We start from the raw sequence: 13,304 nt of genomic DNA on the forward strand, positions 1-13,304 counted from the left end.
ACTAAGACATGAAAAATGATCTCAGTTTAACCCCAGGACTGCCAAGTCAAGGATGCCTAAGGTAGGGAAAACTCAGCTAATTTGCTGACACTTTCATGATATTTCCTCAGTCTGCTAATAAACATTGCAAAACCAAAGATGATTAATTTTGGTGCTGTGCTGCAAAGCATGGTTACAACTGTGCTAGGCTGAAGCCAGTATGTCCCTGTGGTGCTTTGTGGAGGTATGTTACATTCCTAGCTCAGTTTGGCTCCGCTCTGGGGAGTTCTGTGCATGTCAAAGATCCTCAGACCATCCCAAGAAGTTTGCTGGGTAACCCTGGTTTAGCATGTAATGGCTTATTAACCCATACGTTTTGGAAATGTATTTCACTTAACCATGTTAAAAACAAGGGCTTAGACTTCTACCTTGAAACTATGGATTGAGTAATAAACATAATTGTTTCTTATGACACCCTGGAGCCTGTTCAACCACCGGGAGACATCTCAGGGTCAGTGTCACCAGGCACTGACCTAGTTCAGTGAAGTGGGGATAGTCCGGGTGGGGGGATTCCCCTGCCTGCCCCCAGAGCCAGTGGTCAAGGCAAGGGCAGGCAGCCCATCAGATGCTTTCATAGAATCATAGAATTGGAATAGTTTGGGTTGGAAGGGACCTTTACAGGTCATCTAGTCCAACTCCCCTCCAATGACCAGGGACATCTTCAACTAGGTCAGGTTGCTCAGAGCCCTGTCCAACCTGATCTTGAATGTTTTCAGGGATTGGGGCACCTACTATCTCTGGGCAACCTGTGCCAGTGTTTCACCACCCTCACTGTAAAAAATTTCTTCCTTCTATCTAGTCTAAATCTACCCTCTTTTAATTTAAAGCCATTGTCCCTTGTCCTATCACAACAGGCCCTGCTAAAAAGTTTGTCCCCATCTTTCTTATAAGGTCCGTTTAAGTACTGAAAGGCCGCAATAAGGTGTTCCCAGACCCCTCTCTTCTCCATGCTGAACACCCCCAACTCTCTCAGCCTGTCCTCACAGGAGAGGTGCTCCAGCCCTCGCATCATCTTTGTGGCCCTGCTCTGGACCCGCTCCAACAGGTCCATGTCTTTCCTGTGCTGAGGGCCCCAGAGTTAGATGCAGTGCTGCAGATGGGGTCTCACCAGAGCGGAGTAGAGGGGCAGAATCCCCTCCTTCGCTCTGCTGACCACGCTGCTCTTTATGCAGCCCAGCATACGGTTGGCCTCCCGGGGGCTGCGAGCGCACACTGCCGGCTCACGTTGAGCTCTTCATCCACCAGTACCCCCAAGTCCTTCTGGGCAGGACTACTCTCATCCTTCATCCCCCAGCCTGTACCGATACTGCGGGTTACCCCGACCCAGGTGCAGAACCCTGCACTTGGCCTCCTTGACCCTCCTGAACCCCACCTCCCCCTGCAGCCGCCGGGCCGGGGGGCCGCGGGGCGGGCGGGGCGCGCCCAGGTGCGCCGGGGCGGGCGGAGCCGCCGCCGCCACCGCCCGCGACGCTGCGGAGCCCGCGGAGGGGCCGCCCCGCAGCCATGGGGCAGCGAGAGGCACTGCCCGCCCGCCCGTCCTGCCGCACCGGTCAGTGCCTGCGCGGCCGCGGAGGGGGAGCCGGGAAGGTCCGGGGGTTGCGCGGCGCTGGGGGAGGCGGGGGTGGCGCGGCGGTGGCGCGGCGCTGGGGGAGGCGGCGGTGCGCGGCCACGGGCGGAGGTGGGAGCGCGGTATGTGCGCGGCGCCGGGCGCCGATCCTCTACATCCCCCACTCCCCCCCCCCGCGCTGCCCCTGCGCCCGCTGTCGTGAGCGGCTGTCGTGACTCCTGCATACGTCAGGCTTCGCTCCGCCGTGACGTCACGCGGAGTGTGGCGGTGCCGGCGGCGGGGTGGCTCCTGCGACGCTTCTGCCGCGGCTGGCTCGTGCCTGAACCCCCTTTTTCAGCATCTTTTTGTGCATTTGCGCGATGGGGGGCTGTGCCGGAGAACGGCCCCTTGGTGCACCTGGGCACATCCAGTCTTGGCCCCAGTAGCCAGGCTTTGGCGAAAGTGGGCTTGGCATTTCCCCACTGGCGGAGAATGGCTTTTCACGTCCCTGCCAGGGGTGAGCTGACTCGTAAGCGCAATAAGAATGGTCAAATTACGTGTTTAATCAAAGCAAATAGTTTTCCAGATGACTTAGGACCAGTGGCATGATAAAAAACTAAGGTGGCTGTCACTAACGAACCGGGGGGTACATTAGTTCTAGGCTTGTGCGGGACTGCAAAACACCAGCAAGTTAAACTTGCTACAGGGAGCGTGTAGTACCGGGCTGGCTGATCCCCCTGACTCTGACAGGTAATATTTAGGTATTTGAGAAGACATTTTCGGGTTGAGCTGAATCGTAAAAACACTTCAGAATTTACAACAGTGTCCGCCTGAGCTCCGACTGGTTTCCTGTCGCTGTCAGCCTTGAGTCAGAGCTCGGGGAATTTATTTCTGCGAGGAGGGGTTCTGCTGACAGGTTGATGTTTGTTGATGTTTGGAAGTGGGAGGTGAAACTAGCTTAGCTGCAGAAACTGGGTGCTGAGTAAGACAGGAGGCCTCAGGAATTTGTCACCTTCCTCAGTCCTTCCAGGTAATCTTCAGACTGGTCACAGCAGGCAATAAAGTAATAGTAATTCCTGGATGAGTCTCCTCTTCCCAGCTCTCAGTTTGTTCTTCGATCAGTGGAGTGAAGTACCACTTTATGTGCAGGTTGAACAAATGACACCTTTTTTTTTTTTAAACTAGAAGAAGCTTGTCAGCACAGTAAATGGAGTTCTCAACCATTCTAATTGACGCTTCTCAGCTGGCAGATGGACCAGGCGAAAAATCCAATGTCTCTTTGTAAAAGTGAGCAAAGATTGTATTTCAGAAAGGAGAGAAACATCCTGTGGCAGCCACTGAGTGCATGATGAAATTTTCATTATTCGATGTCGTAAAGTCTGTCGGGGAATGGAAAATTTAGAAATCAGTAGAAAAAGTATTAGTAGTGTCATATGGAAGGGAATAAGCCTGCCATCCATCTCCAGCTAAATGAAAGTTGAAAGTACACCATTCACAAAATAGGTAAGAACAGTGTTATTTTCATAGAATCATAGAATGGTTTAGGTTGGAAGGGACCTTAAAGATCATGTAGTTCCAACCCCCCTGCCATGGGCAGGGACACCTCCCACTAGACCAGGCTGCTCAAAGCCCCATCCAGTTACCTTGAACATCTCCAGGGATGGGGTATCCACAGCTTCCCGATTTTCTTCACTTCAGAAACCCAACACGCTGATAGAAAGCTGCCTTTACCATTGCAGGCAGTTAGAAGGCTATACTTATCAAGAGTCTTTTGTCTTGATGCTTTCTTTTAATTAAAGGCAAGAACTGTTGCTGCTTCTCACATAGAGTCTGTAGTAGCTGAGCGGTGGTGGTACCACTGTCACCAGTCCGGATTAGCATCATTATAAGGTATTACGAGCTGAGGGAGTCGCTCACTGGCAACCTCTCCGCTTTTTGCCTTGCTGTGATGTGTGTTAGCTAAGAGAAACATTTATGCTTAAAGGACTTCTCTGTAATTTTCTTTTGTAATTTAAGGGAGTCCTGGTGGACAACAGGATGACCATGAGCCAGCAATGTGCCCTGGTGGCCAAGAAGGCCAATGGCATCCTGGGGTGCATCAAGAAGAGTGAAGAGTGTGGCCAACAGGTCGAGGGAGGTCATCCTTCCCCTCTATTCTGCCCTGGTGAGGCTGCACCTGGAGTACTGTGTCCAGTTCTGGGCTCCCCAGCTCAAGAAGGGCAGGGAACTGCTGGAGAGGGTGCAGCATAGGGCTACCAAGATGATTAGGGGACTGGAACACCTCTCTTATGAAGAAAGACTGAGGGAATTGGGTCTCTTTAGTCTGGAAAAAAGACAGTTGAGGGGGGACCTGATCAATGCTAATAAATACTTAAAGGGTGGGTGCCAGGAGGATGGGGCCAGGCTCTTTTCGGTGGTGTCTAGTGACAGGACAAGAGGTAACGGGCACAAACTTGAGTATAGGAAGTTCCACCTAAACATGAGGAGGAACTTCTTTCCTTTAAGGGTGGCAGAGCACTGGCACAGGCTGCCCAGGGAGGTGGTGGAGTCTTCATCTCTGGAGACATTCAAAACCCACCTGGACGCGTTCCTGTGCAGCCTGCTCTAAGGTGGCCCTGCTCTGGCGGGGGGGTTGGACTAGATGATCTCCAGAGGTCTCTTCCAACCCTATGATTCTATGATTAATCTTTAATAATTATGTCAAAACTTAAGTTTCTGCAAGATTTTCTTTTTCTAAGATTATGCTAACACTTTAGGATTTTAAAATACTTTCAGATACAGATGCAAATCCAATTTCTTTTACATTATCCAGTTGCAACTTCTAGTAATGATAAGATGGCCTACACACTATGCAAAAGTAGTTTCGTGTAGTTGTAAATTCTTTAGGGTTTTAATCTTCAGCTGCAGCATATGGACATACCCATCTTGTGGGACCATTTTTACAAAGTCTGGCTGAGCAATACAAAACAACTCCTGTTCTATAGAAACTCTCTTGGCAAACAAGGAAATGTGATTGCACAGCATGAAAATCAAATTGTACCTTCCTGTAGTATGTTTGTGGTGTGGTATGTTTGTTGTGTAGTAAGTATGGCACAGGAAAACTGGGAGCAGATACTCATTCTGGTTTCTTACTTGTAAAGAGTGGTGTCTCCCAGTGTTCATATCAGCAGCGTCAGCTGCAAATGAACATATGCTGTCAATTTTCATAGCTGCAAATGAACATATGCTGTCAATTTTCATACTGGTTTTAGTACTCTTGATATTTTAAATAGCCCTTCCTAAACAGTATTAGGTAAATTATCCAAGGCTGCTTATTGTTAATTGTGTAGTGAAGTACTTTTGACAGAATATTAATATTTCCAGCGCTTAGGTATGAACAGACACAGAAGCATGGCCTTTTCTACCAAGTCTCCAAGTGTTTTTTTTAGTTGGGGGAAAAAAAAAAATTAAAGTGTGTGTACTACTGATAGTGCCACTCAGCAGGATGAATCATTCATGTGTCATTTTAATTGCAGGGGAAGTGCGGAAAGCAAAATTATTTGTTGCATCCAGTGCTTTATATGAATCACAATGGACTGAGCTTCTGTACTCCTGCATCAGCTGTTTTGTATTTTAACACGCCTTCGCAATAAAACCTTTCTTTCCAAAAAGGTTGTCCTCAAAAGCTATTCCAGACTGGATTCTCCGATCCGCGCTCTTTGCGTGCTGCAGTCTGCCAGGAGAAGCTGCGCAACATCTGCCTGGACGACTGTCAGCCCCAGCGCAGCATTGCTGCCTGTCCCCTGCTTCCCCACGCGAAATAACAACTCTTTTTGTTCTTGGAAACGCAATACCTCTTCTTCCCTTAAAAAAAAATGCATCTAGGCTGATGGCGATGACGTCATCCCCACAGGTTGTCGTGGTAGTGATGCCGATAAGGCTTGACCGGTGGAGAGTGGGGAGCTTCAGTCTGAGCTCAGGATGCCCTGGCAGCGGGGCCAGGCTGCAGGGATAAGGCAGGGGGACTGTCCCTTGCAGGTGGTGGTCTTCCTCCAGCGAGGGGTTGTTGAGGTTTAGGTGAAAGTTTGAGGCCTCCGCCTCAAAATTTTACGAGGGGTTGAAGAAGATCTGGCTCACACAGTAGCCACCGAACAATGTTAACAAGACGTATCAGTGCTCACGTGCAGCAAGGGTTTGCTCCCCGTACAGATATATTCTTTTTCTTTCTCTTTTTTTATTTGTCATTTCCAAACTTCAGCTACAAATGTAAACGCAGAAGCCTGGAATAACAGCAGGTTTACTCTCGCAGGCAAGGTCTGAAATAATGGATTTGGCTAAATGTGTGTGGTTTGGGGGTGTGGTCCTTTCTTCATGAGATTTGGGGTTAGCTTTTACGATTCAAGTTGAATTTTACACTGAAGATAATATCTTAGCGTTGCATTCCTTGGCATTGCCCTAATCGCTTGACTGAGCCAATGTAGTGTGAAATATGTATATAAAATAAGGTACACACCTGTGAATTACAGGGGTGGGTAATGACCTGGGGCAGCATCGTGTACGTTATGTGGGTTTTGTGAATTATTTCCACTGTCAGAAATGACAAGCGCTCTGGGAAGACACAGAAAGGAGTAAGCCGAGCGAGGACGGGGCTCCTCCAGCGCTGCGCCTCGTTGATGAATCACTTGTCCTCCTTTTTCTCCTCCCAGGTGCTGTCCTCTCTTTTGCTTGCCATGACTCCTGCCAAGCATGGTGCCAGATCATCAACGTGTCTGAATCACGCTCATCTCTCTTCGCCTCTATGGATGGCACTCTCAATGAGACAAACCGGAGCATTTCCACATCTGCTGGAAGCAAATACCGCCTCTACGTTGGCTTGGCTTTGGCCATAAGTTCCAGCATCTTTATTGGTTCTAGTTTCATACTGAAGAAGAAGGGACTTCTGAAGCTGGCAGACAAAGGAGTCCCCCGAGCTGGTAAGCGGCAGTGCCTACCTTGCTCCTGCTGGGGACACGAACGCCTCTTATAACTTGGCAAAATCAAGGTTCGAGTCACAGATCGCATGTTTGAAACTGTCGCAGTTGAAAAGTGTCGTATTTTAACGGTGATCAGAAGCCCTGTCTTGGCTAGGGATGGAAATACAGTATTATTTCTCTGCGTGTGATTACAGGGGCTGGGATTTCAGAATTCCTAGGGCTATGGGGGCAGTGGTGGGTATTAAATTGAGTAAGTTGGTGATATTTCCTTCCTGGCAGCAGTTAGATACTAGATAAAATTCTCCATTCGTCTTACCTTTCAAAATGCCTTTATCTCTCTTTTTTCCATCTTCTTCCCCCCCCCCCCCCCATTTGGCACAGAAAATCTGAAGATGGTAACTAGGTTTAGGGTTTGGTTGTGGTGTTTTTTTTTTTAAAGCACAATAAGCTGTAGAAAGGATACTTATTACAAAAGTTTCTACAGTTAGTACAACTATTCTTTCATCAAAGTCATCGGATGAAAAGCTGGGAAAAGACCCATTGGACTAATTTCGTCATTTACTTTGCATGGATTTAAATATATAGCATTAGCAGTTTTTCTTTTGTTTGTTGTGTTTATTCCAATATACCGTTCCAGAGAATTTGGTTATTTGAAACAAATGTGTTACAGCATGTTCTATATACTTATATTTTTGTCAAAAAAAAAAAATATGCATGCAGTGGCATTTTTCTTCCTAATTTCTCAATTTAAAGTATAAGCAGAGTCAGAATGCAGTTGACTGTGTATGAATATATTGGATCTCACGTGGGGAAGCGCTTTGAAGCATTTCTTAAGCTCACCAGCAACCTTCATGGACATTTTACTTTTGCTTGGAACTCTCCCTTTAGTCAAATATAATTTTTCAGAAGTCCAAGCCACAAAGCAGTAGAGTGATTAATAAAAATGTCAGTCAAAATCAAACAAAATATTCTTCATGTTGCATCCAGATAACACGCTCTTTCAGTACTTTATATGACGAGAGGCAAATGTGAAGCTGTAGTTTAGTTTATTATAATAAAGGTGGTCGCTTTCTTCTAAGATGAGATTATTTTTTCCGCTTTCAAGGACAGGGTGGATATTCTTATTTGAAGGAATGGCTTTGGTGGGCTGGATTGCTTTCAAGTAAGTAACCTCTTTGCTTTCAACCTATACATAAATGCTACATAAAGCAGATTGTTTTAAATAGATTTATTCCCTGATTTTTCACTCCCCTCACTTAAAAGGAATGCCTTTGCCATCACCTTTGTGACAGAAGCCGTCTAATATCCCATCTTTCAAATATTGTGTTTGCTTTTTGCAGAATAACAACTTTAATATCCAGTTAAAAGTGATGGGACTGAATCTGTCCAGCTTCTAGGAGTACTTAGGGGAAAAGTATTTAACTTCCTTCAGCCTTTATAATGTCCAGAGGAGGTTAGATAATTTTGAAAGGAAAATTTGGATGTATAGTGTAGAAAAAGGATTTTGGCTTATATTTGTTGTCATGCAAAATATTTACATCGATATTCTTTTTATTCCTGCCCCCTCCTCCCCCCCCCCTCCACCTCAGCCTGATCCAAATGTTCTTTCTTCTGCAGTGGGATTAGGAGAAGCTGCAAACTTTGCTGCCTATGCTTTTGCACCTGCGACCTTAGTTACCCCCTTGGGTGCCCTGAGTGTTCTCATAAGGTTAGTACAAACTGGGAGCAAACCAAGGCTGTAATTCATCTCTTCCTAGAGAACCAAAGCTTTCTTAAAAAGTCTTATCCCGTTCTTCAGTTGTGAAAAAACTTCAAAAGAAAATACAGTAATGCCCCATTAAAATGTTTTCAAAAACATTTCTTTTTTTGTAGGAGCACGCTTAGTAAGCATTTTGGGTTTGTTTGGTCTTTTCCAAGTCCTTCTGGAAAGAAGGCAAAGAAAATTCTAGCTTTTTTAATATCCACAGTTAAAATCTGTGGTCGTTTTGAAATATGAATGCCCTTCACACGCTCATTATTTCCAATGCATGAAGAAACAAATAATTTCCAAGCGCTTAAACGCATACATTAGTATGGCTATCACAGAAGCAGAAGAGGCATGGATTACACTTACAATGAACGTCCTGGGAAATAATTTAGTAGCAAAATGGAATGACTGTATTTTAAATGTAAAACTCTTGTTTTTTAAGACCCGAGTATACTATATGAAACATTATGTTTAAAACCAACCTGGGCCATGTGTTGGTTTTTTTTTTTTTTTCTTTTAAAGATGCTTGCAGTAATCTAACTGATAAAAATGCAGCCGTTCTGTCATAGCAAAACCAGTGTAACTCTGTCACCTCCAGAGATGCTGGGATTGGTGTGTAGGTAGATACAGACGAACTGGCTGTCTGGCTGCTGCTTTGCAAAACAGCCTGAGTTTTAACGCCTTCTGCTTTGATGTGGATAGCAATCTTTCCAATTTTCGTGAAACAGAGGTTGTGAGAACTTCATGTCAGCGAACTCCTTACCTTGTGCGAAAAAAATAGCTGTGATTTGATCAGTGGGGTGAAAAACTGTTTGTGAGCGTGTCCACACCCCGTTAAGTCTGTGTTGTGCTTGAAGTTGTGGTCTAGCTGGCTAATTGTGTGCCCCGTGAGGCAGCCTCATTTCAGCCATGTTATTATCCTTAGGTTAAATCTTAAGGGTGCATAGCTCTGACCCAAGCAATCAGTAGGGAGAAGTTCGTTGAGCAATTCAGGTCCTTTACAACCTGGAGGGGAGGGATCAGGGTGGCTGACCCTGCCTGAAGCCTGACCTGACCTTCTTGGTCCTGACCAACCTTCTTGCAAAAGTCCTTAAAATTTGATTGTTTCAGGCTGATTTCCCATATATCCAAGTTCAAAAGAGGTTTTGAATTACTATCGTGTTACACAGACAAATTTTGAATGTCTCGTGGGGCTGGTGGAGACTGAACCTTTTATTTACATTTTGTCAAACAGTGCTATATTGTCATCCTATTTTTTAAACGAGAAGCTGAATATTCATGGAAAGCTGGGCTGCATACTCAGCATTTTGGGGTCAACAGTCATGGTTATTCATGCCCCTGAGGAGGAGGAGGTCACCTCACTAGACGAGATGGAAAGCAAGCTGCAAGATCCAGGTCTGTATGCGATTGCAATGAACTTGTGCTACAGTTCGTAGAGAAGCATTCAGGACACTGAATAACTTTTGGCATGTACTCGGACGTAGTCTGGTCTTTTCCTCATGCACATTACTCTTCTTCCCTTTCCTCTTTCTTACAGTGTTTGTTACGTTTGCTGTTCTCCTAACAGTTGTTGCCCTCGTGCTGATTTTTATCGTGGCTCCAAGGAGAGGTCAGACAAATATCCTGATCTACATTTTAATTTGCTCACTCATTGGTGCCTTCTCTGTCTCGTCTGTGAAAGGCCTGGGCATTGCCATTAAACAAATGCTGGAGCGGAAGCCAGTTTATCGACATCTGTTGGTTTACGTTTTGGTGGGCACCTTAGTGCTCTCAGTCAGCACTCAGATCAATTATCTCAACAAAGCGTTGGACGTGTTCAATACATCTCTAGTGACACCTATATATTACGTGTGTTTCACCACAACGGTTGTGACATGCTCCATCATCCTGTTCAAGGAGTGGAGTACTATGGACCTGGGTGATGTAGTTGGAACCCTGAGTGGGTTCTGCAGTATCATCATAGGCATTTTTCTGTTGCACGCTTTCAAAAATACTGATATCACTTGGAGTCAGTTGATGTCCACTGTTGCCAAAGAACCATCGTTACCACACCGTGAATACGAAACCTGTCACACTTTACTGGAGAGCATGGAAGACCCAGCTTTAGCATATGAGGAGGACAACATTTCATTCAGTCAATGAAACTCTAAAGCGGTGTTCATCATCAGAGTATCATGAATTGCAGACTCAGCCCAACTGTGTCTACCAGAATGCTCTTCTTTTCTGCACTCCTCTGGAAATGTGTCTGTAAGGCCAGTTAAGTGTGGGCCACTCCTCTGTGCCAGCTGTTGGTAGTAGTGAAAATGTCCAATAATTGAGGACAGGCAGAAACCTGATGGTGATTGTATGTCACGTAATGAACAACCTTGTCCTTTATTTATGCAGCATCTCCTGTTGGAGAATTTTAGGAGAAAATAGTGGTCTTGGTAAGCTGTGTTTACAAAGTGGAAAATGAAGTGACAAGCACTCTGCCATTATCTTAGTGATGGCCTTAATATTTCAGGCTTTCTTTATATTTTTATACTTTTTTGCCAAGCAAACTTGTAGATAGTCTACCTGAAGGATATTCGTTGGAGATATAATGTGAAGAAAATATTGTTTAACCCTTTTAGCTTTTACTATAAAATTTTATGCAAGTTTTTTTCATTTTTCATGACCTACCAATGAATCTCAAATAGAAGTCACCAAAAAAATTATGAAATGTCATTCTTGGTAACCTTTCTCCTTCAAAATTCAGTTTTTAACAGCGAAGTCTTAGCTCTTCTACCTTAGGATTGCAAATCTCTGGATGTGCATGTAGCTTTTTATTTCAAAACTATCACCAAGTTACATTTTAAGAAAAAGCAAATTTATTAGAAGCCTGAACACGGTTGCTGTTGGCTTAAAAAAATTACATAAGGTCAAAGAATAAATTATTTGAAGGCAGAAGAAAACCGGAATGTGCATTTAAGAATTTCCACTCTGTGTTATACTACTTTGAGGCTTAAGAAGGGGCTTTACTTATTTCTATACTTCTTCCTAATATTGCCATCTATTCATCAAAACCCATTTAAGCTTTTAAAATTTTGTTCTCATTTTCCGGCAAGATATCATTTTTTTCTTGATAGTAAACCAATCCTGTTATTTTATATTCCGTTATAAAAGCAAAATCCATTTTCCAATCTATGTGCTATTTCTAAAAATACTAGGTAACGGAAGGGCTGTAAACAAGGGGTGAGAAACATCAAACCATCTTTTGTTGTAGTTTCACCTTTTCATCTTTTCTAAAATGAGTATTCACCTCTATTAGATGTTTTAGCTATTAATCTACCGTAGGCCTTGAAGATTAGTATCTGTACCACGGTATGCTCCTCAGTTGTGGTCACTGATCTTTATCTCACAAAACCAGCTTGCGCAGTGCATGGTTTACTCATCACAATCCCCTTTTATTGGCACTTCGTGAGCAAGAAAGTAGCTTCAGCAATCACATGTGTGGGTCATTACCAGCTCATCAGAAAGGTAGTGTTTCCAATTCTTGGGTTTTTAAGTGTGAGTCCAGAACCTTTGCCAGAGGATGCTAACATTTCAGCAATTAGAATTTGATTTTAATCAGCTGAGATTTATATGCCAAGCAGAATCTTCTCATGAAGCAGGCTGCATATCCTGTAATGTGCAAAGAGTGTCGGAAAAGTGGACGCTCTGGATGGATAGCGAATTCTTCCGCGAAAGAAAGCTCATCATTTAGCTGTAAGAGCAAAAGTGTTGCTACTGGTATTTCATGTATGTTTGCGCTGTGCAAAGTTTAAACACTTCCCTTTTGAAAGATGTTTGTGAAACATCTCACTCGTTAATTATTTTTAACGATGCTTTAGAAGCTATCAAAAACTAGAAAGTAACACTAGGGGTACTGGCTTAAAGTTACTTGCAAATTACAAGCACCTTTTTTTTTTTTCCACTTGGATAGGTTTGTAGTTGACATACCTACAGGAGGAAGTAGAATTTGTATCCATCGCTTGCAACTTATTTCTAAACTCTCATTTTCACAATGAAAAGCAGATCTAAAAAATGTGATACAGAAAAGTTTGATTAGTTCTTCTGCTCACAGTACTTTGTAAAATATTGGAGGTAATCTTGCCAATGTAAATAGAAGCCCAGAAGATGTCATTAGGCAATTGGTATTCAGGTTATCACCTGTGATTACCCAATCTGAGAAGTACATTCAATAGTGCGGGAGGTGGCAGCATTGTTACCCCAGCAAAAGGGACGTTTTTCACAAAAAACGTACTTGCCTTGAAAATACAATGGTAACGTATACAGCTTTGGAATATCTTTCAGCTTTCGAAGTGATGAGACTTGCAGCGATTCTTTGCTGTTAAAATGCATGTGTTTGTCAGAAATGCTTCAGAGAAGAAAATATATAAACAGTTTCATTACTTCTTAGGTAACGTAGAGAATGCTTTGGCTTTCTCGGCCAGATTCAAGCTACAAAATCTTTATAGTTAGATAATACAAATAACAGAATGACTAAAGATGGATTTTTCTTTACGGTTTGCCTTTTAAGAACAATTTGCATTGCTTTTCACAATTTAAAGGATAAATGAAAATATTGATTGACCCTAAAAAGAGAAAAAGCGATCCTTTTGCATAGCTGGTGGCCCCTGTATTTACTTACACAGTCATCTCTGTGGTGTGACCAAATGGGTTATTCGTATGAAAAAGCAACCAGTCCAGTTCTTGAATGGATGTGTGTTGGCATTTTTTTGAAGGTATGTAGTAATACTTTCTTTGAGAAGGGTCTGTCCTCTTTTTATACCAAGTCTGGGCTCTTTTTATATCAACTCCTGACAATTAACTTGTACCTAGCAAAAGTTCTGTATTTTCTACTGGACCCACGTATCTGCTTTTATACACAAATAACATCTACTAGGAAAATAATGTTATTTTCTTACAACGTCAGAAAACCAAAGGTAATGCTTATTTTCATGGTGTACAGGAAGTCTGTCATGTTAAGAATTATTCATTATCTTTTTGTATAAAAAAC

General features: G+C 43.7%; 1 protein-coding gene across 1 annotated transcript; it reads left to right on the forward strand.

The window, feature by feature from the left end:
- Window positions 1-1,542: 1,542 nt before the first annotated feature.
- Window positions 1,543-10,426, forward strand: NIPAL1 (NIPA like domain containing 1; the record flags this gene model as incomplete). The annotated part of the gene is made up of 6 exons (XM_082482639.1): window positions 1,543-1,588; window positions 6,271-6,537; window positions 7,643-7,699; window positions 8,155-8,245; window positions 9,519-9,679; window positions 9,822-10,426. The coding sequence occupies 6 exons, from the start codon at window positions 1,543-1,545 to the stop codon at window positions 10,424-10,426; spliced, it is 1,227 nt and encodes a 408-aa protein (XP_082338765.1).
- Window positions 10,427-13,304: the final 2,878 nt, after the last annotated feature.

The sequence above is a fragment of the Vanellus vanellus genome (assembly GCF_965231255.1).
Source record: "Vanellus vanellus genome assembly, chromosome: 4".
Lineage (NCBI taxonomy): Eukaryota > Metazoa > Chordata > Aves > Charadriiformes > Charadriidae > Vanellus > Vanellus vanellus.